Genomic DNA, 23,466 nt, shown 5'->3' on the forward strand with positions numbered 1-23,466 from the left:
CTCTCTTGTAAGATCAGCAATAACATATTAGTAACACTTTGAAGCTGCAGGAAGGAAGCAGGCCGTTATTAAGATTTTTTCTAATCTGAGGTTGCAGACACCCATGAGGGTCTAATTAAATGCACTTTCAATGACATTTATTTTCTTCTGCAACTTTGGATAGGTGGAGAACACAAAAAAGATCTAGCAGCAAATATCCATTTCTCAAAAGTGCCGTAAAACACGGAAAAATAGACATTCTTGGATGCACAAGTGTGATTTGAGTACTATCCAGAGAGATTATTGCCTAATTCTGTTCCTGTCACTGTCTAGATCTAAATTATACAATTCTACTTCATAGGGGATATATTTTTATTAAAGATGTTTTTTGTTCTTTTTGACAGACATAAATTCTTCAGAATAACTCACTGGCACACTGTATAAAAATGTCAGGAAAACGTTGTATTTGTGATGCACTTAGAGTTTTGTTAAATGATTCAAAACCAAAAGATCATAAATTCTCATTGCATCAATAATCTATTCCTTGTAGGACATCTACTTAGAGATAAAAATAATTGTTTATGCCCACAGCAAAATATAGTAGACCCATAAATAGTTTGTTGAATTGAAATGTCATAAACCATGCACTCCCTTGATTAAGTTCCCAAGTTAGACTTACTTCATTAAGTACTTCTAAGAAGTCGTGTATCATAACTCAAATGCAGTCTGGTAGAAGCTGCCAATTTTTCATTGCACATTTTTTATTTTCACTTTTTTATTTAACATTGCATTATGGTACTTGGTTTCTTTATGTTAGGTTTTATGGATTGACTTTCTCAATGAAGTGTGGTACTTATAGAAAACCAAACCGTATTTGCTAGAACAAAGCTGGAAAGAGTGACCTGATATACCAGTATAGTTACTTTTATGTATAAAGTTTCATTCAGATATTAATGATTTTTCTCAGCATTTGTGGTAGAGTTAGATACCTGCATTTCTAAGATGCCAAAGTGCAATAAAGTAGTAATGATATTCTATAGAAATACAGACATTATGAGAAATTAGGCCATAGGATTTGGTGACACTCAGCTCTGTACATGAGTAGCACCCATCCATTTCTGTCACCTTTAAAATATATTACTGATTCATTTCTATATTCCCTTTTCTCCTGTACAATGCATCTAATAAATTGTATGCCAGCACTGCTGATATCAAATTGAAAAATATATTTAAATATAATGAGAGTTAAGATTCAAATTAACCCATATCAACTGAGTAGGGTAACAGGAAAGATTTTGAAGCATATGAGGACAAAACAAACCTTTGGGCCATTAATAGATAGAAATATTATGGTTTTCATAAAAAAGAAAGAGGCATCTCCATTATTTTTGTCGTTATTCAAGAAAAAGCCAGATGTTGATTAAATTCTAATAGAGAGAGTCAGTATGGGTAGACTTTTAAAAAACCACACCATTCAAGGGTGGGTTTTTTTTGCTGTTTACCTTGCAAGAACTGGCTGGAAACACTCTGATTTATTACTATGAAGTTCCAATAAGTGTTAGAACATACAAATATATCCAGAACACTGAAAGAAAGCTAATGTGACAAAATTATGTGTAATAAATAGGTAATTATAATCAGTCAGCATCAGACTGATTCTTGGTCTGAAAATAAAATTGATCATATAGATCTTAATTGAATAAAACGTAATATAAGGATAGTGCAATGCCACCTAAAAATAATATATCATTCAGCTTGAGTTTATATAAAGCAATTTGGCCAAACTTTTGAGGGACTTTAGTACTGGTAAAGGCAATATTGGTGAGGTGAGATACTTGGAGTCTAATAAGATACTTGACGGAGTGTTACATACTTGGTTGAATAAAAAAAAAAAACCAAAAAAAAAAAACCACAAAAACGGAAATGTAGAAATTCAACTGCAAAATGATAGTACAAGCAGGCAAATGTGTGCAGATAATCCATTCAACATGAGTTCCCAGTTTGATATTTAAACCAAAAAAACCCCTAATGTGAGCATCGGATACAATAATTTTAGAGACCAACTGTATTAACTGATCATAAGTGATACCTTCATTAAAGCGGCACAGTAAATTTCAAAGATTAGCCAAAAAAATCTGTTTCACCTATGTGCAGTAGCCTGAGAAATCAGTCTATGTCTTTGACTGTTAATAAAAGAAGTATTTATACTGAGTGTTCACTTCTTCCTCTTATTTAGTTTTACAATATTAATTTATTTCTGTCCTAACCTCAGTCTAATCAACATTATTTTGATCGTGTTTACTGCTTCCTGCATAATTGAGAAGTTTAATACAAGCCTGTGGTTACAGTTTTACACTATATGAAAAGGACGTATGGTTAAAGGATCACATTAAAGAAGTTAAGAGATGCATTTTTTTAGAGAAAGACTCTTAAACTTAATCTCTGCTTAACTCAGGCAAAATTTGAGGTGATATGTTCAATTTAAATGGAGTTTCATAGACTAAGAACTTTAAAATAATGTTCTTGAAAGCAGGAGAGAAAATCAGAAAAATATCTAGTGGTTAGGATTTGAAACTAGGGCAGCAGGCTGAGTCTGTGTGAATACATAAATACATATATAAATTTACAGTAAGAGCATAATGGTAATAAATGGAAAAATTTTTCCATAAATGGAAAAATTTTAATTTAATTGATAGAATATTTTTCCTGCAATAAAGGCTGTTTTTCAAACAAGAATCTATTCAGGGAATTTATACAGTCTGTGACATACCAGAGGTCAAACTAGATGATCACAGTTTTCCCTTCTGGTCTTTTAATCTATGAATCTTATAATAAGCTGCAATGTAGCGGAGCTGGAAGTAGTGATACAGATGGGACAGCTGAACTCCACAAATTCTCAGAGGCAAACAGTTGCCAGCTGGTCAGACTTCATAATGTTAAGAGGATAGATTTAGAAGAAGCAATTTGCACACTTCTCAGTAATTTTGGCCTCCTCTCCGCTGTGCAGGATGAAGGGAATTTTTTTTCATGTAGCAAAACTGACAGAAACATGGGGCAAATATGGAAAGAAATAAATGTAACTAAACCATGTAGTAAGTAGGGATGATTTTCCTGCTTGGTTTTGCACAGGAATAAAGCAAAGCAACTGTCCGCCCCCCCCCCCCCCCCGCCCACAACACAAAACGAAACAAAACAATACCAAACCCAAACAAAATAAACAAACAAACCCATTAGAATACAAATAATAGATGATCACATAATTTAAAGATCAGTTTAGGAGGCCAGATAGGGAGGAGCAGACCAAAGACAACGTGCAAAATCATGATCATCTACTGACAGTTTAAGTAAGATCAGATAACCTGCCAGTGTTGATCAGACAGCCTAACAGGATCTACAATTTACAATGAGCATGCTTTCTGCAGTATTAACCTCCATTACTGCTACTGTGCACCTATAATCTGATCGCAGTGACATTCCAGTGAAATTCAAAGATCCTGTTGATACACCAGAGACCAGAAACTGGGTCTTACAGAGAAGAGCACTCTCTGCTGGAACCCTTCAAGTACCCTTCAAGTGTTTCTCAAGGTCCCTCTAAGAGGGAGAATATGGGAAAGACAGACAGCGCATTGAATGTCATCTTCACCAAGAGTATAGCTGCTCTGAGAGCACAGCTAGCACCTCCAGATTAACAGCAGTGTGCCTTAGCTATGTCAATCTGTAAGAGATGGGTGGTATTTTATGAGTCAGGTCAATAAGAGATTTGTTTTGTTTGGGGGAATGGGAAGACTAGTCAAAAAAACATTTACAGAAAATATTGTTTGGCAACATAAGATTTTTATTTTCTCTGCCTCAGCACTCACTATCCCCACTGGTGTTTCACACTGAAGGAATGAATGATAAAACACTTAGAGATATCAAAAATTGATACAAATAACAAGCAGATTTCAGTTTTGATTAAAAACTTGAAGAGTGCTACAATTTGCAATTGCACAACTGTTTTGGGGGTCACTTTATTATCTTTACAACATAAAAATGGCTAATTTATCTGTCATTTTCTCATTTGTCCCTTTTCCACTTTACAATTTCGAGTTGGTAAGACTAATTGATATATGCCAAACACTAAAGTCATTTTTTGCAATATAAATGTGTTGCTATTTTATTGATAACAAACAGGATCTTGTTTTTTTACACATAGGAAGACTGCAGTCTTACTACTCAGATAAAATGCTAAATATTATTGATTTCATAACTACATGGTGTTCGGCAGTTCCAGAAAAATAAATAGGAGACTGTGAGCCAGATACTGTAAAATGAAGAAATTCTTTTCCCACCCTGATTTACAACAGCATAAGATACTTTGTAATATACTTTTGCTAGATCTATATTTAACCCGCTTTATTGATACAGCAGCTTAACATTCATAAATCACACAATTTTTAGAGCCGAGAAAAAGAACAGCTAGATAAGAGAAGACAGGAAATTAAGAGAGGAAGAATAAAACTTCCTATCCATGCCCTCCCCCAAGGACTCCGTTCTGATTTACAAAGATCATTCCAATGCTTCATTGAAGCTAATTGTATCATTACTCTACTGGACTGTTACTGCCACTATTGTCTCTCTTCTAATTGCTAGAAACATTTTACCAATTTTGTATAAATTAGTAGTATTAAACTTCCTATTGTGTTTGAATTACTTGTAATGGCCAGCCCATTGTTTTTTAAATAGTCGTTATATACTTGAGTCATAACTCTGGCGAAGTTTGCTCTGTGGGAGCCATGACCTGAAACAGCTGAGGAACATGGTTTTAAAATTGATCCCAATACGTAAGGCCTTTGGCTGATGCTGCTTTGCACAGGATGATAGCTCCGAGGAGCAATTCAGGCAGCACAGGAGAGCGAGGAGCAAAGCTACACTTTCCTCTCCCAGCCCGGGCCATCCATTCACAGCTCTGACCTACCATGACAACCAAGGTTGTCCTGGTGGCTGCTCTAGCTTGTGATGGCTGGCAGTATTCCCAAATGGCACGTGGCGCAGGAAGCAATTCCCAGAATATGCACGAATATCCTGCCATGCTGCTTTTCTCGGTGCAGGGTCTGAACCCTGATTAAAACTCTGCTACAAAGTCAGAAAGAATGGGTGAATGGACTTTGGTTTTACTTCACTGTAGAGGCTGTAGACCAGGCCTCTGAACACACTGTATCATAAGTGTTTGATTTTGCAGATAAGAGAGAAAATTATAAATCTTTTCCCCCCACCCCCTCAAAACAGAGAGTTCCTGGAATAAAAATCATAGTTTTGAGTAGTATTTAGACCCAGATCACAGGACAATCTGTAATGGCCTTGTTCAACTGGATAGGACGGTACTGAATGCCTCATTTGATTTAGAAAGCAATATAGCTTAGTAAATACAGATACATCTGTAAGAATTCAGCAATAATAACAAGAAACTTCTAGTTGAACACCATAAATGCAGATTACGTTCTCGTTAGAAGAGGCTGTTATTAGAGCTTGAAAAATTGAAAAATCAAACCAGCAAAATATCTGTGTTTTTATCTGGTAGCCTTTTTTTGATTAAAACTGACTTACATTGGATTTAACATGTAAGTAAAATCACACATGAATTTCTTCACTGAAGTCAAAGGAGAAGACACCTTCATATTTTTTTTTTTTTAATTCCTTCCACAGTAATAACTAGGAGCTGTATCCTAACTTCTTTGTGATATCTGGTGACAATTCACTGGACTACAGTTACTGTACTACAAAAATAAAAGGACTCTTCCTTCTTATTTGAGAAATATACATAACAACTGACAATTATAGTTTATGGTAGCTAATGTAGGTATAGTATTTCATTCAAAGCTGCTATGTTTGTTTACTTCATAAAAGGATATATCAGGCCCTAACTGGACTTTCTAGCTGAGATGCCAGGCATTTTATTTCCCATTAATTGCTTTTTGGTTGTCCAAACTGAGAACCTTAATTACTGTTGCTGTATCATTTTTCCGTTTACAAGTACCCCCCCTTTTTGTTTTATAGACTAAGCAGAAGGCTTCTGTGGAAGTTAGACTCTCTGAACATTGCAAACAATTCCTAGACCTGTGCACTTTCCTTTGTTTAATCGGTTATAAAACTTATACTGGCAATATTAGATAACATGGTATCTATCACTTAATCTTTCATTTTGACAACCAGGAACATTTTGGAATTCAGCATCCTTCAACACAGAGACATCCTACCTGCATTTCCCCACCTTCCACGGAGAGCTCAGCGCAGATGTCTCGTTTTTCTTTAAAACTACTGCTTCCTCAGGAGTGTTCTTAGAAAACCTAGGAATTCAAGACTTCATAAGGATAGAGTTATACTGTAAGTAACATGACTGATGGTGGTGGTTGCTGTTGTTGTTGTTATTATTATTATTGCCTTCAGTTGGACTAAATTAAAATTAACTTAAAGGGTGAATATTTTAAAACTGTTCCCTAGCTTTACTGTTACTACTGTTATCAGAGCTTTATCATTCCCCTCAAAATCCCAGCACTGAGACTATACAAATATACAAATTCAAAGACAATTTCTGGCCCCTGGGGTTCTTAATCTAAGAGCACAGCAGTCTGACTGCTCAGACTGTTCCTCCTTCCCTTGCTCACTGCATCCCTGCCACCAAATCCTCTCCCTCCAAATTGTAAGGCCAGGCATTACACGTGGATGCTGGGAGATTCACTCAGTCACAAAGTGTGACTCAGACATTCTGTGGCACAGTATCTTATCTTATTTACACTTTCTCAGAATTATTTGCTTTTATGTTTGTTTTTTTTTTTTGTTATTTTCTTTGTACATACCCAAATATTTAGACTTTTACACATGAATAAATTTTTGTTGCACAGGAGAGAATTAAATGTCTCATTAAAATCAGTAAGAAGACTAATGTAGAATGAAAACTTTATCATAGTTGACTCAAATGTTTAGTCAGATTGTTCATTTTTAAAAGGGAGAATATTTAAAAGGATAAACTATTGTTTCAAAAAACTTCTGGATTTGTTTGAAATGGCACATCAATTAAAAAGTGTTATACTTGACAGGTGCCTCTGAGACTCCTTTAGAACTCTTTGTACCTTGGGATTAGACAGTTCCTCATGTTTTTACAAATCATTGTTTTATCACACTCAAGTATTTTCCAGTGGAGAGTACAAATAAATATATATATATAACAGAATGCAAAATATTACTATAGAAAAATTAATACATCTTTATTAAAAAGTAAAATATTCTGCTTGCTTGTTGTTTTTTTTTTTTCTTTTCCAATTTTTATGTCTTATGTTATTGAAACAAACAGGAAAACACCTACTGTGTTCTTCTGTAGGCAGTTTAATTATAGAATATAGTGTAATGCTTAATCAATTTGGTTTGCGTTATCTCAAACTGTAGTCCTGTATTTGAAAGATAACCTGTTTTCAACAGTGTTTTTGCCATATTTATCGAGAGTATGAACTGCCTTCTGTTAAAGTTCTGTGAGCAGGTGAAAACACAGTAGCATGATAACCTCAGTGTCATGCAATACAGAAAATATACTGGGTCGGCGCTTCAGTGGAGAATCTCTGAAGCAATGATAGTATTATTGTGTGAGCAATTATTTCCCTTTTCAAAATAACAGTTAAATCATGGAAACATTAAAAGTCTGCTTCTGAGAACTAAATTTATTCAGACAGTTGACGGAAGACCATAACTCTTTCAGCAGAATAATAATATGCAAACTCATATCACTTGTTCCATTCATTTGTAAATATCCAAACTACAGTATACTTATGTTTTTTATAGGACTTGTAACTAGTTAGGGATGACAGCAATGAGGGATGAACATGAGCAATATGCACTTCTATCACAAGAACCTTTCTCTCTAAAAGAAGAAAAAATATTAATCACTTTGAACATTTCATATTGCATAGGATCATTTAGATTTCACCATAATATACTCTTTTATAATAGATGTGAATGTAAGCCACCAACCTACCCTTGATATTCTATTAATAGTTCCGCATAGATCTATGTCTTTGTTTGATTTGTGTAGTAATAAATAACAATAATGAAAATGTCAGATGTCAGTGTTTAAGATGAGGATGTGTTAGAAATGATTTAAAATTCATTATGTCATTAACATTTGGCATTCCATACTTGTGAAGACAATGATTTTTCTTAACATTTTATTGATTGTTCTCAAGCTTTATATCTAATTCTTTTATTTACGACATAATGTACTTTAGAGCTTTAAGTCTAACTTTGACAAAACAAAAGTGCCAGATGAAGAATCTTGACAGGAAATGTGAAGTTTAGAGCTGTTTGTTTGGTTTTATGAAGTTATAAACACTGCAGTGCATCTGTGTATAATATTCTAGAAAACTATTGCAAAAATGGAGGTGTTCATCCTAACTATTTTAAAACACAGCGGCAGTGAATAGTCTTGAAGAAGATACTTGATCCCTATTTTACAGGGTTATAAAAAACTCAGGTCTCTCAATTTTTGTCTAAGTTCCTGTAATCTTCTGCGGAAGTTGTGGTTGAAAGCAACAAGGCTGATTCAACTCTGAATAGTAGACTCTGCTAAATACTTATATGACTGCAGGTTACATAATCTGGCTGAAACTCTGAGTAACTATGTTATACTGAGTGCTCACGGAAGGGTTATTTCCTATTTAAAAGCAATGAGCTAACCAGAAATTTAAAGTAGGTTTGGGAACACTATGGTTCATTAATTTGGAGGATCTTCTGTGGGTGCTTTGGAAATAATTCTGAAGACTCCAATACGCAGCTGCTGTTGGCCTTTTTCTGCCTAAATTTGAAATTTTCTGCCCAGGATGAGTGGAATTCTATTGTTTCCTTTATGGAAGGTGCTTGGATTTTGTATTCTGTAGCAAATTACTTGGTAATCGTATTCTGTTTCTGCACGTGATACTCAACCTCAATACTCTGAATCGTTCTCAATGACTGTGCTTTCTGTTAGTCATTTTAGCCATGGCTAGCCATTGACCATACTCCATGATTACCACCAACTGCATTTCCGCTCCACTTTGCCAATCTCTAGCTGTGCTCTGCATATGTTTGAATGCATTGGAAATTTTTTGATTTAACACCTATGTAGGTAAGGTCCACCAAATATTTCTGCACTGGAAGAGAACTCCTGGACATACCCTCCCCTGCTGCCCAGGAAATGACCAAAGTACTCTTTGCCTTGGTCCTTTATGACAAAAGGACAAATTTTAGACCTCAGTCATCATCCCTCCGTGTCCTATGGCACACCTTCCACAGGTGGCTTGACCACTCCACTTACAACTGTCAAATTTCTTCCAAATTTCCAGTGTAGTTGCTTTTAGCAGAATTATTTAAAATATTATAGAATGTTAACTGACTATATTTTTCACATTTTCTGCTATATTTTGATCAGTCTTCAGACATTGCATGGGATGACTGCATGGTCATCCTTGCTATCTGGGCCTTCATCTCTGGAATTTCTGGCGTTGGTCCCCCTTTTTCAAGATAACATTTATTTTTTAGTGGTACTAACATAAGTCATTATTTCAGTCGTTATTTCAAAATCTTTATGATGTGCTTTCTTGCCTTTAAAGTCTAAACAATAACATTATTTGTCAGATCTGTCATTCTGATAAGCTACTTATTAGGCACATTCAGTGAGTTCAAAGCAGAATTTGTGTTTTCAGGCTTCACTCCAACAGTATCCAGAGGATTACAAAGATCTCCCTACAGAAGGTAACATCCAGCAGAAATTCTTTTTACCTAATCACATGGAGTTTCTGTTGTTTTTGTTCTCCCACTGTGTGTTTTTCTTCTTTTCTTTTAGCCCTCAGTAAGGGGAGACTGAGCTCTCAACTTTGTCCCAATGAAACAAATTTATCCTAAAATTCGTTTTATTGAGGAACTGTTTTTAAACATAAATTATTTCTTATTATTGTATAATACACTGCTGATTTTTAAGCAGAAGAGATCATTTATTACAAAAGGCATTCCTTCTAAAAATTGACTGCACATTATGTGCTATTTTATTTGGGAAGTCAAACGCTTTGTGTATTTGTCATTTTACTTTTCTCTCTCAAGTTCAACTGTTATAGAAAAATATAACAATCAGATTCAGAGCTGAAGGGATTGCAAACATGTGGCATTAATCAATCTAAAGGTTGGCCAAAGTGGACCTAAATGTTAAAAAAAGTCTAATGTATCTTTAAAAAGTGAAAAGAAAATAAAAATAAGTCATGAAATATATTTTTTTAAATGAATAAATTCATCTTTGAAAATATTGTTTGAAGAGGATTTATTTCCCTTGACTCTTAATTGTTTTGCTTTTCTCTCAGAGTTCAATGACATAATTGGGAACTTTCTCTTGGATTCATGGAATCTCCTCAGGCCTCTAGTCCTTTAATCAAATCCTTAACAATTCAAGATGCTGGTAATCCCTTGTTTAGGGATTACTTATTTTCATACATGGTTGTCCTTGAGTATGTGGAAGAAACAGTGTCAGAGAGAATATTAATATTTTTCAGATCTTCAATATCTGACATATTCCTCATCTTATTATTTTGACCAGCAAAGATTCAGTTATGCTTTAAAATTATATAAAACTATACAATGTGAAAGTTGCTTAGGGAATGGCTCAGTCTAATTCACCGTATGAACAGTCTTGTAAAGTATGTCAAAATTTGCCCTCTGATATTTGTAGAGATTGTGTGAATAAATAGCAGCAGCAAATAGACAGTAGATGTTGATTGGATTATAGTGGTGATAATTTAAATATAGTTATCAATGGTAATCAATTAACATGTAAGCAAGAGATTCTTTTTATCCAAACTGAAAAATAACAAAGCTAGCCCATTTCTCTGTTTCTTGACTACTATACTCTCTAGGGGTCCACAAACAGTTTCCATGCTGTAGCCAAATCATTGTTCTCACTGTGAGTATGAAAACTGAATTTTGGGGTTACACATCCTGAAGTAAACTTTTCCCCTAAAACAATCAGTCTAATGCCATGAAATAGTAGGCTAGACCTTAAAGTAACTTGTTCTACCACTTAATAATTTTGTGACCCAATTAACTATGAAATAGTTTAAATGTCCTTTATTACTGCCTTTCTAGCTCCATCTGAAGTGGTTTTTTCTTTCGATGTTGGAAACGGACCTAGCGAAGTTACAGTGCAATCACTCACTTCCTTGAATGACAACCAGTGGCATTATGTGAAGGCAGAACGAAACATCAAAGAGGCATCCTTACAAGTAGATCATCTTCCTCAAAGGTCTCACAGTGCTCCACCTGATGGGCATATTCGCTTGCAGCTCAACAGCCAGCTTTTTGTAGGTACGCACTCATTTAACAGAATCTTTCCTAATTATCATCATGAAAATACGTATATATATGGTATACATATAACAGCATGTAAAGTCTGCCTTACTTTTAAACACATCTTAATCCAGATCTACTGTGAGACACATCATACTAAATTAATACGTGTTTTATTTGCTGTGTGTTGGTGAAGAGTGTGGTTAAGAGGAATAGTGTTCTGAAACTGTACCTACACAAACTGTCCTTAGGAAAAAAATAAATCAAGAGGGAACCCTTGTATCTGATCTGTGCGTCCAAAGGTATCAAGGGTGAAAGATGGAGACTAGGCCAAACATCGAAGTATTTTATATTTTGATCAAAAACATAGAGGGAGCTTACATAAAATAAAGATAGTCAAGATCCTAGCTATAGTGGAGTTAGGAGAAGTCTTAAAATTCATTTATATTCACAGTAATGGACTAGAACTATTAATGGAAGGACTAGGAGATTCCTGTTTACCATACTACAATAAATTCTATTGCTGTCCTCTGATATGACTTACCGTATAATGGCTATTATATGAACAGTTGTAATTAGATCAGTTTGAATTTGCAAGTTCTGATCTGTGAAGCAAGGCTCAGAAACAGTCTAATTCTAGGGGTGTTTGTGGTAATATCAAATCTAAACTGTTTTCTAAAGATTTTGACAATTAATTGATCTCTAATTCTTCTAACCCTTCTCCAATACTATATTAACCCGAACTGGCAGTTGTACTTTCTAACAATTTTTTATGAAGTGATTGGCCATTGGCTAGAGTGATTTTTTTTTTGTGTGAAATAACATGAAAAATTCTAGTAAATTTATATACATCCATCTCCTGTATGGAGCTGACAATTTAAAAACTGTTTTGACTTATCTACAAACAAGCTGTCTAGCTTGTTTTCTTCAGATAATGTTCAGATGAATAATTGCATTAGAAGAGTGATTTTGTTGTTTTGCTTCTGGTGTTGTGGTTTTTTTTCCTTCCTGAAAATTCTTGAAGATCCTGGAAGTAAAATGAAATAGCATTCATTATAGTACTCTGTACCTTGAAATCACTTATGTTTGTACAATTATTTTGAAATAATTTGGAGCAGAACTGATAAAAAAGACATTTGTTTAATTTTATTCAGTCAAAACAGTGTTTTTCAAGTGTGACATGACAAATGATAGTGATTCATTTGAATAATTTGTGTCATGCGTTTCCTGAATATAATTTGTGTTGGTTTGCTATGACTACAGTAAAATTTTTTGGGGAATCTGTTTCTTCAACTGCAAAACTGTTATGTGGATCAAAATGGTGTCTAGTTTATTTTGTATTCGAGTTAAAGCCATCTTTTGGACAATGCAACTTTTTATAACTCACAACTATTTATAAGATATTTTCATCTCTTCAATTAAATATAATTTTCTTCAGTGGAGCGAGTAATAAGACTTACTCTTTGACTACTTCCACTGACAGACCACTGGTACAGACCCAGGCTTGTCTGCTCAAGCCAGTGAAAGGATCTAGGGGAAAAATGAAACATACAGTGTCCTAAAAATGACATTAGCAGAGGAACTCTTTACTTAAATGTCCTCTCATATACCCAGTACCTGCCATAGTCATCCATCAGTTAGTTACAAAGACTGTGATTTCTTCCAGTTAAAACACTCTTAGATGTATATACTCTGGTTTTCCAAAGAAGCCTGAAGAAGAACTAAAGCCTAAAAGTGCCAACAAAATGCTCATTTTAACATTCCCCACCTCTCCTCTCCTCTCCTCTCCTCTCCTCTCCTCTCCTCTCCTCTCCTCTCCTCTCCTCTCCTCTCCTCTCCTCTCCTCTCCTCTCCTCTCCTCTCCTCTCCTCTCCTCTCCTCTCCTCTCCTCTCCTCTCCTCTCCTCTCCTCTCCTCTCCTCTCCTCTCCTCTCCTCTCCTCTCCTCTCCTCTCCTCTCCTCATTTCTCTCATCATTAAAAAAGAACAAAACAAAACAAAACAGAAAAAAACCCCACCTAATCTCTCTACGTTACTCCTTTGTGAATTGAAAGAAGTATGCATCATTGCTCGGTATCTTACTGTGCAAAATCCCGGTTTCTCATTAAAAGCTTCAAGGATTTGCTGCAATTACTTAACAAAAAATAAATCAGATATGCTTTTAAAACTATTTATAAGTATTTTCTCATGCATAGGCTTGTATCTTGGAAATTCACAACAGACTGTTCAGGGGCTGTAAAACACAAAGAGGTTTTTACACATAAATTCTTTTAAAATTTTAAAAGTTCACATGGATTTTTTTTCAGGTGGGACAGCATCCAGGCAGAAAGGATTTTTGGGATGCATTCGTTCGTTACAGTTGAATGGAATGGCCCTTGACCTGGAAGAGAGAGCAAAGATAACACCAGGAGTTGAACCAGGCTGTCCTGGACACTGTAGCAGCTATGGTAACTTGTGTCACAATGGTGGAAAATGTAGAGAGAAATACAGTGGATTCTCCTGTGACTGCACTTTCTCTGCCTACGCTGGGCCATTCTGTAAGAAAGGCAAGCATATCTTTTAGCTTTATCCATTATTGAAAACAGGACCATACAGTCCAGAACATGATCTTTACAGCCTTTTAAAAATACATTTAAATGCTTGCAAAATACTTATGGTTTATTTAACACGGAGAAACATTCAGCTGAATTTGTTCAGTAAGTGTAAGTTTTGTTAAACACTGTCTTCCAGAGATCTGTTCAACAGAGACTATTTAAAGCATGAATCACATTACGTGAAAGGCTCAGCATCTTTTCTTTAATGTTATGCAATTCCTTTGATTTTTTTAAACTATACTAAAGCTAGGAACTATATCTTAATAACACTTTTGGATTTCTGTCTTTTAAGTCTTAATCTCAAAACTGGGACTAAATTTGAAAACAAACCAAGAAGCCGAAGAACCTTAAACTTCTTTTTACTATGAGAAGAAAGTGATATCATTGGAAACAGGACTGAGCCCATGTTTTCAGCCATTTTAAATGAATTCTTCGCTGATGGTGTCATACTGGTAGATGAACACAAATCATCGTTTAAATTTTAAGAACAGAGATTTATCTAGAAATATTGGTATTTTGATCTAATTCTGATCTGCTAAAAATTACTTATTTCTTCTGTGTATTAGATGCATCCTGCAAAGTACTCATTGGCTTACATGCCATAACTCCATGTTCCTCTCAACTAGTGAGCACAACACCTGTCCAGCCACCACTCCCAGCACAAGAATAAAGGCCTCATGTGAAGTCCTTCCATATCTATCACTTTGGAGCTAATGTCACAGAGAGAGGAATGATACTATCCTCCTCCCCCACAAACAGCAAAAGAGACTAATGGTCACATTCCATGTTTATTATTCTGCAGGGGCAGAGTGGCTCCTGTTGCTGAAAGTGTGGGATGACCTATAGTAATAATTTCCAGTCACCTTCTGTCAAAGATACTGAGACAGATTACAGAAATTTCCAGAATTTTTTCTGAAGTGTGGAGGTCCTGTGTGAGAACAGGATAGTCTAAGAGAGTTACTTTTAGCACAAAATGGCTGTGAGATATCACAGAGATAAAAAAGCCCTCTATGAGTGATTAATCCAAAAGAAGACTGTAGCCCAGTTTTGTATCCTTTTTATTCTCCCACCCAACCACTCTTATTTCTACAAATGTGCTTTGGGTGTGGCCAATTTTAATAAATATGTTAGGATTCAAACTACTGCACCGATTTCTCTGTAAAACCAGTATACATACAAGATATGACATATTGAACTTAAGGACAAAGATTAACAGGAAAAAAGCAGAAAGCATGCTTCAACTAGACAAAAAGAAACATTTCTTCATCCAACAGATATTTGCATGTCTAAATATGCTTTTGCTCTACCCCAGGTTGGTTATTATTTTTCTCTATAGTTCTCAATACTAGTTCCATTTATATTTCTTTCTCAGCTTTATCGTAACAGCTAAGAATACATTTTATTTTGTTCTGTGGCAGAAAGAGAAAAAAAAGAGCTTTAGATTTGTTTTGCATGATATTTAAAAATGGAATTGCTTTTCGTTTCAGAGATCTCTGCCTATTTTGGGACTGGCACTTCTGTGACATACAATTTTCAAGAATACTACACCTTAGCTAAAAATTCCAGTTCTCATGCTTCTTCTTTCTATGCTGACATGACACTGAACAGGGAAGCAATTACGTTTGCCTTCCGAACAACACGGACACCAAGCTTACTGCTTTATGTCAGCTCCTTCTACAAGGAATACCTCTCGGTCATTCTTACAAGAAACGGTGAGTGTTCAAATAGGCCATCTGGAAACACTAATGAACATCATAGCTGCCAACTCAGATTCACTCTGATTCCCAGACCCGAATCACAAACTAAGCATTGCTCTGTTTGATGCTTTAAATGACATATTTATTTTTCAGCTGCACCAAGCAATGCTTTTCACATGAAAAGTGTTCCTCCTGCTGTAATTTCAACTTTTACTACTTTTATTTTTTTATCATGATGTCAAAAATACTTATTTCTGAAAATCTTTTAAAAATGCAGTAAAATATTCTTTTTTTTAAGTTTTGAAATGAAACCCAAAATGTATCTGACCTGTCTGCTACTCACATGGCATATTAATTACCATCCTTATGATAAATAATGAAATAAGCTACTTTTTGAAAATGCATTATCTATTTTCCAAATTAATCGGAGGTCATTTCATTCAACTAATTTCATAAGCTTCTTATATACCTATGAAAATACACATATATACCTGTGAAAAGACACATAAGGTAACTGATGTTTCTGTTTAAGCTGAACATTAAATGTTAGTTGAATCTTTCTTTCTCATTCTTTCTTCTGCATCTAGATAATTTTTAATTTTTTTTGCTTTTTTTTGTTTTTGTTTTTGTTTTTTAAATTAAAAACACCAAGGACTGAGTTGAATCTTTGGGTTTATCACAGTGGTTCAGTGCTCAAAGAAGGTTTGAGACAGACACAGACTTGGATGTAGAATAACTGAAGTGTTCTCCCCATCATGTGAGCTGGAAAACATTTTAGTCATGACTGGCTTGGGTCTGGCCTGACCTTGCTTTCCAAAGGTTGAGTAGAAAATTGTAGTCCACTTCAATTTGCTGGACATCTGCTGGGAATGGGGGGAACAGTCTAGAAGTTTCCTGGAATGTACTGGGGATAACTTCCTGACACAGCTGGTGAGAGAGCCAACTAGGGAAGGTGCCCTGCTGGATCTGTTATTTGTAAACAGGGAAGGTCTTGTGGGGGATGTGACGGTTGGAGGCTGTCTTGGGAACAGTGACCATCAAATGATAAGAGTTTTCGATTCTGGGAGAAGCAAGGAGGGGGTTCAGCAGAACTGCTACCTTGGACTTCCAGAGGGTGGACTTTGGGCTTTTCAGAAGCCTGGTTGACAAAGTCCCCTGGGAGGCAGTCCTCCAGGGCAAAGGAGCCCAGGAAGCCTGGATGCTTTTCAAGAAGGAAGTCTTAAAGCCGCAGGAGCAGGCTGCCTCCGTGTGGTGAAAGACAAGCTGTTGGGGAAAAAGACCAGCCTGGCTGAACAGGGAGCTCGGGTTGTGACTTAGGGAAAAAAAGAGGATTTATGGCCTCTGGAAGGAAGGGCAGGCCACTCAAGAGGACTACAAAGAGGTAGTGAGGCTATGTAGGGAAAAAATCAGGAGGGCCAAAGCCCAGTTAGAACTAAACCTGTCTTCTGTTGTCAAGGACAACAAAAAAAGTTTCTGTAAATATATTAGCAATACAAAGAGGACTAAGGATAATCTCTGTCCTCTAGTAGATGGGGCGGGTAACATAGTGACCAAGGATGAGGAAAACACTGAGGTACTTAATGCCCCATTTGCCTCAGTCTTCAGCAGTAGGACCAGTTGTTCCCTGAGTACCCAGACCCCTGAGCTAGAAGACAGGGATGGGGAGCGGAATGAAGCCTGTGTAATCCAAGGGGAAATAGTGAGGGACCTGCTTCAGCACCTGGAGGTGCACAAATCTATGGGGCCAGATGGGATCCATGCAAGGGTACTGAAGGAGCTAGCGGAAGTGCTCACCAGACCACTTTGCATCATTTATCAGCAGTCCTGGATAACTGGGGAGGTCCCAGCTGACTGGAGGTTGGCAAATGTGACACCCATCCACAAGAAGGGCTGGAAGGAGGATCCAGGGAACTACAGGCCAGTCAGTCTGACCTCGGTACCTGGGAAGGTCATGGAACAAATCATCCTCAGTGCCATTACACGGCACATGCAGGAGAACAGGGTGATCAGGCCCAGTCAGCACGGGTTTGTGAAAGGCAGGTCATGCCTGACAAACCTGATCTCCTTCTATGATAAGGTGGCCCACTTAGTGGATGAGGGAAAAGCTGTGGATGTTATCTACCTGGATTTTTGCAAAGCTTTTGACACCGTTCCCCACAGAATTCTCCTGGAGAAACTGGCTGCTCATGGCCTGGAAAGGTGTACTCTTCACTGGGTAAAAAACTGGCTGGATGGCTGTGCCCAGAGAGTGGTGGTGAATGGAGTTAAATCCAGTTGGTGTCCAGTCACAAGTGGTGTCCCCCAGGGCTCGGTGCTGTGGTTGGTTCTCTTTAATATCTTTATCAATGACCTGGATGAGGGGACCGAATGCACCCTCAGTAAGTTCACAGATGACACTGAGCTAGGCGGGCGTGTTGATCTGCTTGAGGGTAGGATGGCTCTGCAGAGGAATCTGGACAGGCTGGACTGATGGGCTGAGGCCAATGGTATGAGGTTCAACAAGGCCAAGTGGTGGGCCCTGCACTTGGTTCACAACAACCCCATGCAGTGCTACAGGATTGGGGTGGAGTGGCTTGAAAGCTGCCCGACAGAAAAGGACCTAGGGGTGTTGGTGGATGGCCAGCTGAATATGAGCCAGCAGTGTGCCCAGGCAGCCAAGAAGGCCAACAGCATCGTGGCCTGTATCAGGAATGGTGTGCTGAGCAGGACTAGGGAAGCAATCATACCCCTGTACTTGGCACTGGTGAGGCCCCACCTCGAGTACTGCATTCAATTTTGGGTCCCTCGCTACAAGGACATTGAGGTGTTGGAGCATGTCCAGAGAAGGGCTACAAAGCTGGTGAAGGGTCTGGAGGACAAATCTTATGAGTGACTGAGGGAACTGGCATTGTTCAGCCTGGGGAAGAGGAGGCTGAGGGGAGACCTTATCACCCTCTACAACTACCTGAAAGGAGGTTGTAGAGAGGTGGGGGCTGACCTCTTCTCCCTGGTGACTAGTGATAGGATGAGAGGAAATGGGCTTAAGTTATGTCAGGGGAGGTTTAGATTGGATATTAGGAAACACTTTTTCACTGAAAGGGTTATTAAATATTGGAATAGCCTGCCCAGGGAGGTGGTGGATTCACCATCCCTGGAGGTGTTTAAAAAAATGGTAGATGTGGTACTTAGGGACATGGTTTAGAAGTGTTTTTTGTCGGGGTAGGTTAATGGTTGGACCTGATGATCTTAAAGGTCCCTTCCAAACTCAGCAATTCTATGATTCTATGATCTACAGCTAGGAGGGAATCTCGGGCAAGGAAACCCTGCTGCCTCTGTCTTCTCTGAAAGAGTCTGTGTGATGATATGTGTACAGACAGTAGGCTGGGAATTTGCAATAAGAAATGGAAAGTGAGCTAGAAACTATTAACTGCATCTTACTGAATTGTCAACTGGTCAGAGGTTTAAAGGTGTGGACAGTGTAAACAGTACAAGAACAGTTCTTGTTAATTACTGGGTTTTATTTAGTGAGTCACATTGATATGAGCTACCAGACCAAGTCTTTCTCAGCTGAATTATGAAAGTACTTACTAAAATTTCTACAGAAATCATAACTCATTATTCAGATTTGTGAACTCATTATTCAGATTTGTGACCGTTTATGGCTATCTTTGCCACTACATCCTATTTCCAATGTTGCTATTAATTTTCCTGTTGCCTTCTTTCATTTCTCACTTATGTCAATTTCTCAATAGTTATTTGCTTAAAGAAATCGAACATTTGTTTTCTCTTCAAATGCACCTGTGAAGCAGAAGGCACAGTATGTGATCTACAGTGCCTGTTGTGTATGTACATACATAATGTACCATATATTTTGCTCTATTTATCCCTGCAGGAAGTTTACAGATCAGATACAAGCTAGATAGCCATCAAGATACTGATGTTTTCAGCATCAATATGAAAAGCATGGCTGATGGACAACTTCAACATGTGAAGATTAACAGAGAGGATGAAATACTATTTGTAGAGGTAATTCAGTTAGACAAAAAAAAAATAAAGTGGATTATCATAAAAAAAAATAGCAGATCCAAAGCAAAATGAAGTTAATAATTACAACAAGGCAATTACACCCAAATAAAATGTATTTGAATATCTCAAGTAAATAAAGGTTAACAGACTTATGATGCATAATGAAAGTCTAAGACAATCTCTTTGGTGAGATTTGTCTATTTCAAATTTTGTCTCCTTGTCTATTTCAAAAGGTCAGTATCTCCTCATTATTTTATATAAAAAGACAATGAATTTTTTGATGGCTAAAGATTCAAAATTTATGAAAGACGTATGAGTACTGTCATTTGTTTTGTGTCTTGCATTTTGTATTTTGTTTCAAATTACTTATCAAACTACAGTAGAAATGCATTACCAGCTACATAATAATTCAAACATATTTCTTTAATTTTCTTTGTTCCCTTTTACATCAAAGGAATGTGACTACTAAGAAAAGATTTTTGTTACTTTTTGTGGAAAGTTGATGATAAAATGGAAATATTTAATTTGCTAATGGTAGATATATTAGTATGTAAAGAAGTCTTAATTTTTTTTAATTAAAATTTAAAAAACATGGATGTTACAAGTTAGTATTTTGAGCCTAGAGCTGAGTTGGCTTAATTATGCATTAGTACAAGGCTTGCAGGCAAGTAGTTCTAGAGGTATCCTGGGGGGCAGGGTATTTACAGTATAGTTTTTGATCTTTATGAACTAAATGTTGAGTGCCTTTTTTAATGAAAAGAGCCTTTTTCATGTTTTTGAAGTTTTACCATTTCTATTCATCTTATAGATGAAAAAGAAGGAATCAGCCAAATCAATAAGATAAATAAAGGCTTATTAAGTGGGATGCTTAAAAAGTATCACAGCTATAATCAGTGATCTGAGGAAGCTGATCATATATTTCCTGATTAGTTTTTATGCTATAACTAACGAATTCTTCCCTCAGCTCCTTTTATTTTTATGCTTGATTTTATCTGGTTTTTTTCAAACTTTGACTAATATCTCTTCCATCATTCTATTTTGTTCTTTACCACACCATTCTGCAGGTTAACCAGAATGAAAGAATGAAGTTTATTCTGTCTTCAGGCACAGAATTCAATGCCATCAAGTCTCTCAACCTTGGCAAGATTTTAGGTAAGTGGAACACTACAAGGTTTTCTAAAACATAGATCAAATGTCATCACAGCATATAAAAAGTAATAACCCTAATTTCATTGAAAGGCATTTGTTGTCTTGGATTTAATTAGACACTGAGTCACAATCAGGGTAGAAACTTCAGTCTTGTTGAAATACAAATATAATCATGGCTAAGTACTTCCTGAAAAATGATCAAGAGGGTTCCATTAAAAATAATATCACACTTCTCTTTCTCATTTTGCAATCAAGCATTATGAAACACTGCATTTTTTTTACTCTCAGGAATAAAATAAATTACTGTGAATTCACACACAAAGACCATAGAATACTAGTAATCATGTAAAATACTTGAAAAACTTTCTATGATTAAATTTTGATGTAAACAATTAGGCATAAGGTAATGTAAGCAAAAACTTTGTTAAAGTTACTTTTTAAAAACAAGTTAAGCTATGAAAAAATATTTTGTCTGGCGATGATTTATCAAAAACTGCCTCTTTCTCTGTAGTAATGATCAAAATGGAATTTACCTATCTATAATTACCAATTTATCAATTTTGTTAAAATAAAATAGCCCAAACTATAACACTCAAGATATTATTTTCATATTCATCACACTGGAAAAACTCAATGATAGAGGAAGACGGGGTGCTGGTAAAAAGTTAAAGTATATTTCTCTTTCCTCTAAAATAATTCAAAGTCTGTTGCTACATTGCCATATCAAGCAAAGTTCCATTTGTGCACTGCTCCTCTAATAGCACTTTCTCTCACAACAGTGTGAAAATAGAGATGGTATAGTTCATCACATATAGCAGTTAAGGCTACACTGACCATTTTGTAGTCAGACTGATTATTTTCACCTTTCCACAAGTGGTCGTGGGCTAAGTGTAGAATAAATAGGTTTACCAAAATATGGATGACTGGGAAAGTTTATATCTGTTTATAGATCTTAAATGTTTATAATTTCATATGACACACAGGTTATCACCATTACCGAAAACAATTCTGTTTATTTTTAATAAAAGCATTCTTTAACAGAAATTATGAACCGTGTTCCAAAACCATATCTGTGAAATTAACTACCTCCCTTTCTAAATCTTTGGTCTTTGAACATTTAGCCATTAAACTGCCTGCACAGGAGTGATGGTATCCCATTCTTTAAAAATCTCTTTGAGTAAACTAAAGTGTTAACAAAGGCTTTTTGTAGAAACAAATTCAGAAAACTGTGATATGTGACATAGAAGAAATTGAGTTTTCATCTCATTTAGTATAGATGATATATTACTTTATGTTGCTCCACCAGGCCTATAGGAACTATTTACATGTTTTATGTAATACCTACCCTAAACCAGAAGACTGAAGAAATGTTTTCTTCATATTCAGTTGTATGCAGTTTAGTTTAGAGGAATTTTATTACTAGGTATCTGAGATGCTTCTCCAGGATCCCATCTACCACTGATTGTACAGTACCTTTGGGAATAACATAACACCTTTGGTAAATCAATGTTTCCACCATTGTAACAGACCCAGAAACACTGCCCTGGCTAAGACAGTAGAAAACACTGTTATTTTCTCCCAAAGAATCTCTTACAGACAAGCAAAGTGTTATCAGAAATAGTCCATCATGCCTCTGGGTGGGAGGCAGTAAGTCTCCGTCAGTTTCTGTATGAGCTCTATCTGCATTCAAATAATGCAAATCCAAAACAAAATGTGTATGAAATTAGTTTTCTACTCTATTCTGAGTAAAAATTATTTAAGTCTTTCTGTGACACATATGTGTGCATACATGCACACGCACATACACACAAAAATCAGTTCCAAATATGCCTTCTCCTATATGTAATCTCAGCTAGAAAAAAAGGACTTCATGAAATCTTCAGTTCATTTTCGTAACAGAGAATCATAACTAAGATGATTTTTGACCTATTATTGTTCTGAAGAGTAGATATGCAAGGGGATTAACTGAGAGAATTGAATGTGCTATTTCAAGTGTAATTAATTTAATAGGTATAAGATCATAGAATCACAGGATGGTTTGAGTTGGAAAGGATCTTAAAAGATCACCTAGTTCCAACCCCCCTGCCATAGGCAGGGATATCTTTGACTAAACCAGGTTTCTCAAAGCCTCATACAACCTGACCTTGAACACTTCCAATGATGGGGCATCCACAACTTCTCAGGGCAACCTGTTCCAGTGTCTCACCACACTCATCACGAAAAAATCCCACCAATATTTCCATTGCATCTAATCTAAATTTACCCTCTTTCACTTTAAAACAATTACCTCTTGTCCTGTCATACAGAGCTTTGTGAAAGATCTCTCTCCATCTTTCTTATAAGATGCCTTTATATATTGAAAGTGTCCAATAAGTTCCCAGCCCCTTCTCTTCTCCATACTGAACAATCCCAACTCTCTCAGCCTTTCTTCATAGGAGAGCTGTTCCAGTCCTCTGACCCATGTTTGTGGTCCTCCTCTAGGCCTGCTCTAACAAGTTCATGTCTGTCTTTTGCGGGGAACCCCAGAGCTGGATGCAATCAGTACTCCGGTGGGGTCTCACCAGAACAGAGTAGAGGGGCAGAATCACCTCCCTTGATTTGCTATCCGCGCATCTTCTTATGCAGCCAAGGATACAATTGCCTTTCTGGGCTGCACGCACACATTGCCAGCTCATACTCAGTTTTTCATCAACCAGTATCTCCAAGTCCT

General features: G+C 36.5%; 1 protein-coding gene across 2 annotated transcripts in view; it reads left to right on the plus strand.

Annotated features, from left to right (window-relative positions):
• Nucleotides 1-23,466, plus strand: part of CNTNAP4 (contactin associated protein family member 4) — a gene marked incomplete at both ends in the record, with an annotated part of 255,494 nt that overhangs the window by 220,465 nt on the left and 11,563 nt on the right. Inside the window, 6 exons of one of the 2 annotated variants that reach the window (XM_082498062.1) lie at nt 6,172-6,342; nt 11,113-11,331; nt 13,618-13,857; nt 15,393-15,617; nt 19,474-19,607; nt 20,672-20,763. In XM_082498062.1, coding sequence (XP_082354188.1) covers nt 6,172-6,342; nt 11,113-11,331; nt 13,618-13,857; nt 15,393-15,617; nt 19,474-19,607; nt 20,672-20,763 — 1,081 coding nt within the window. The remainder of the gene's footprint in view (nt 1-6,171; nt 6,343-11,112; nt 11,332-13,617; nt 13,858-15,392; nt 15,618-19,473; nt 19,608-20,671; nt 20,764-23,466) is intronic. The other variant, XM_082498061.1, reaches the window with a different exon arrangement.

Source organism: Vanellus vanellus (genome assembly GCF_965231255.1).
Source record: "Vanellus vanellus genome assembly, chromosome: Z".
In the NCBI taxonomy this organism is placed as follows: domain Eukaryota; kingdom Metazoa; phylum Chordata; class Aves; order Charadriiformes; family Charadriidae; genus Vanellus; species Vanellus vanellus.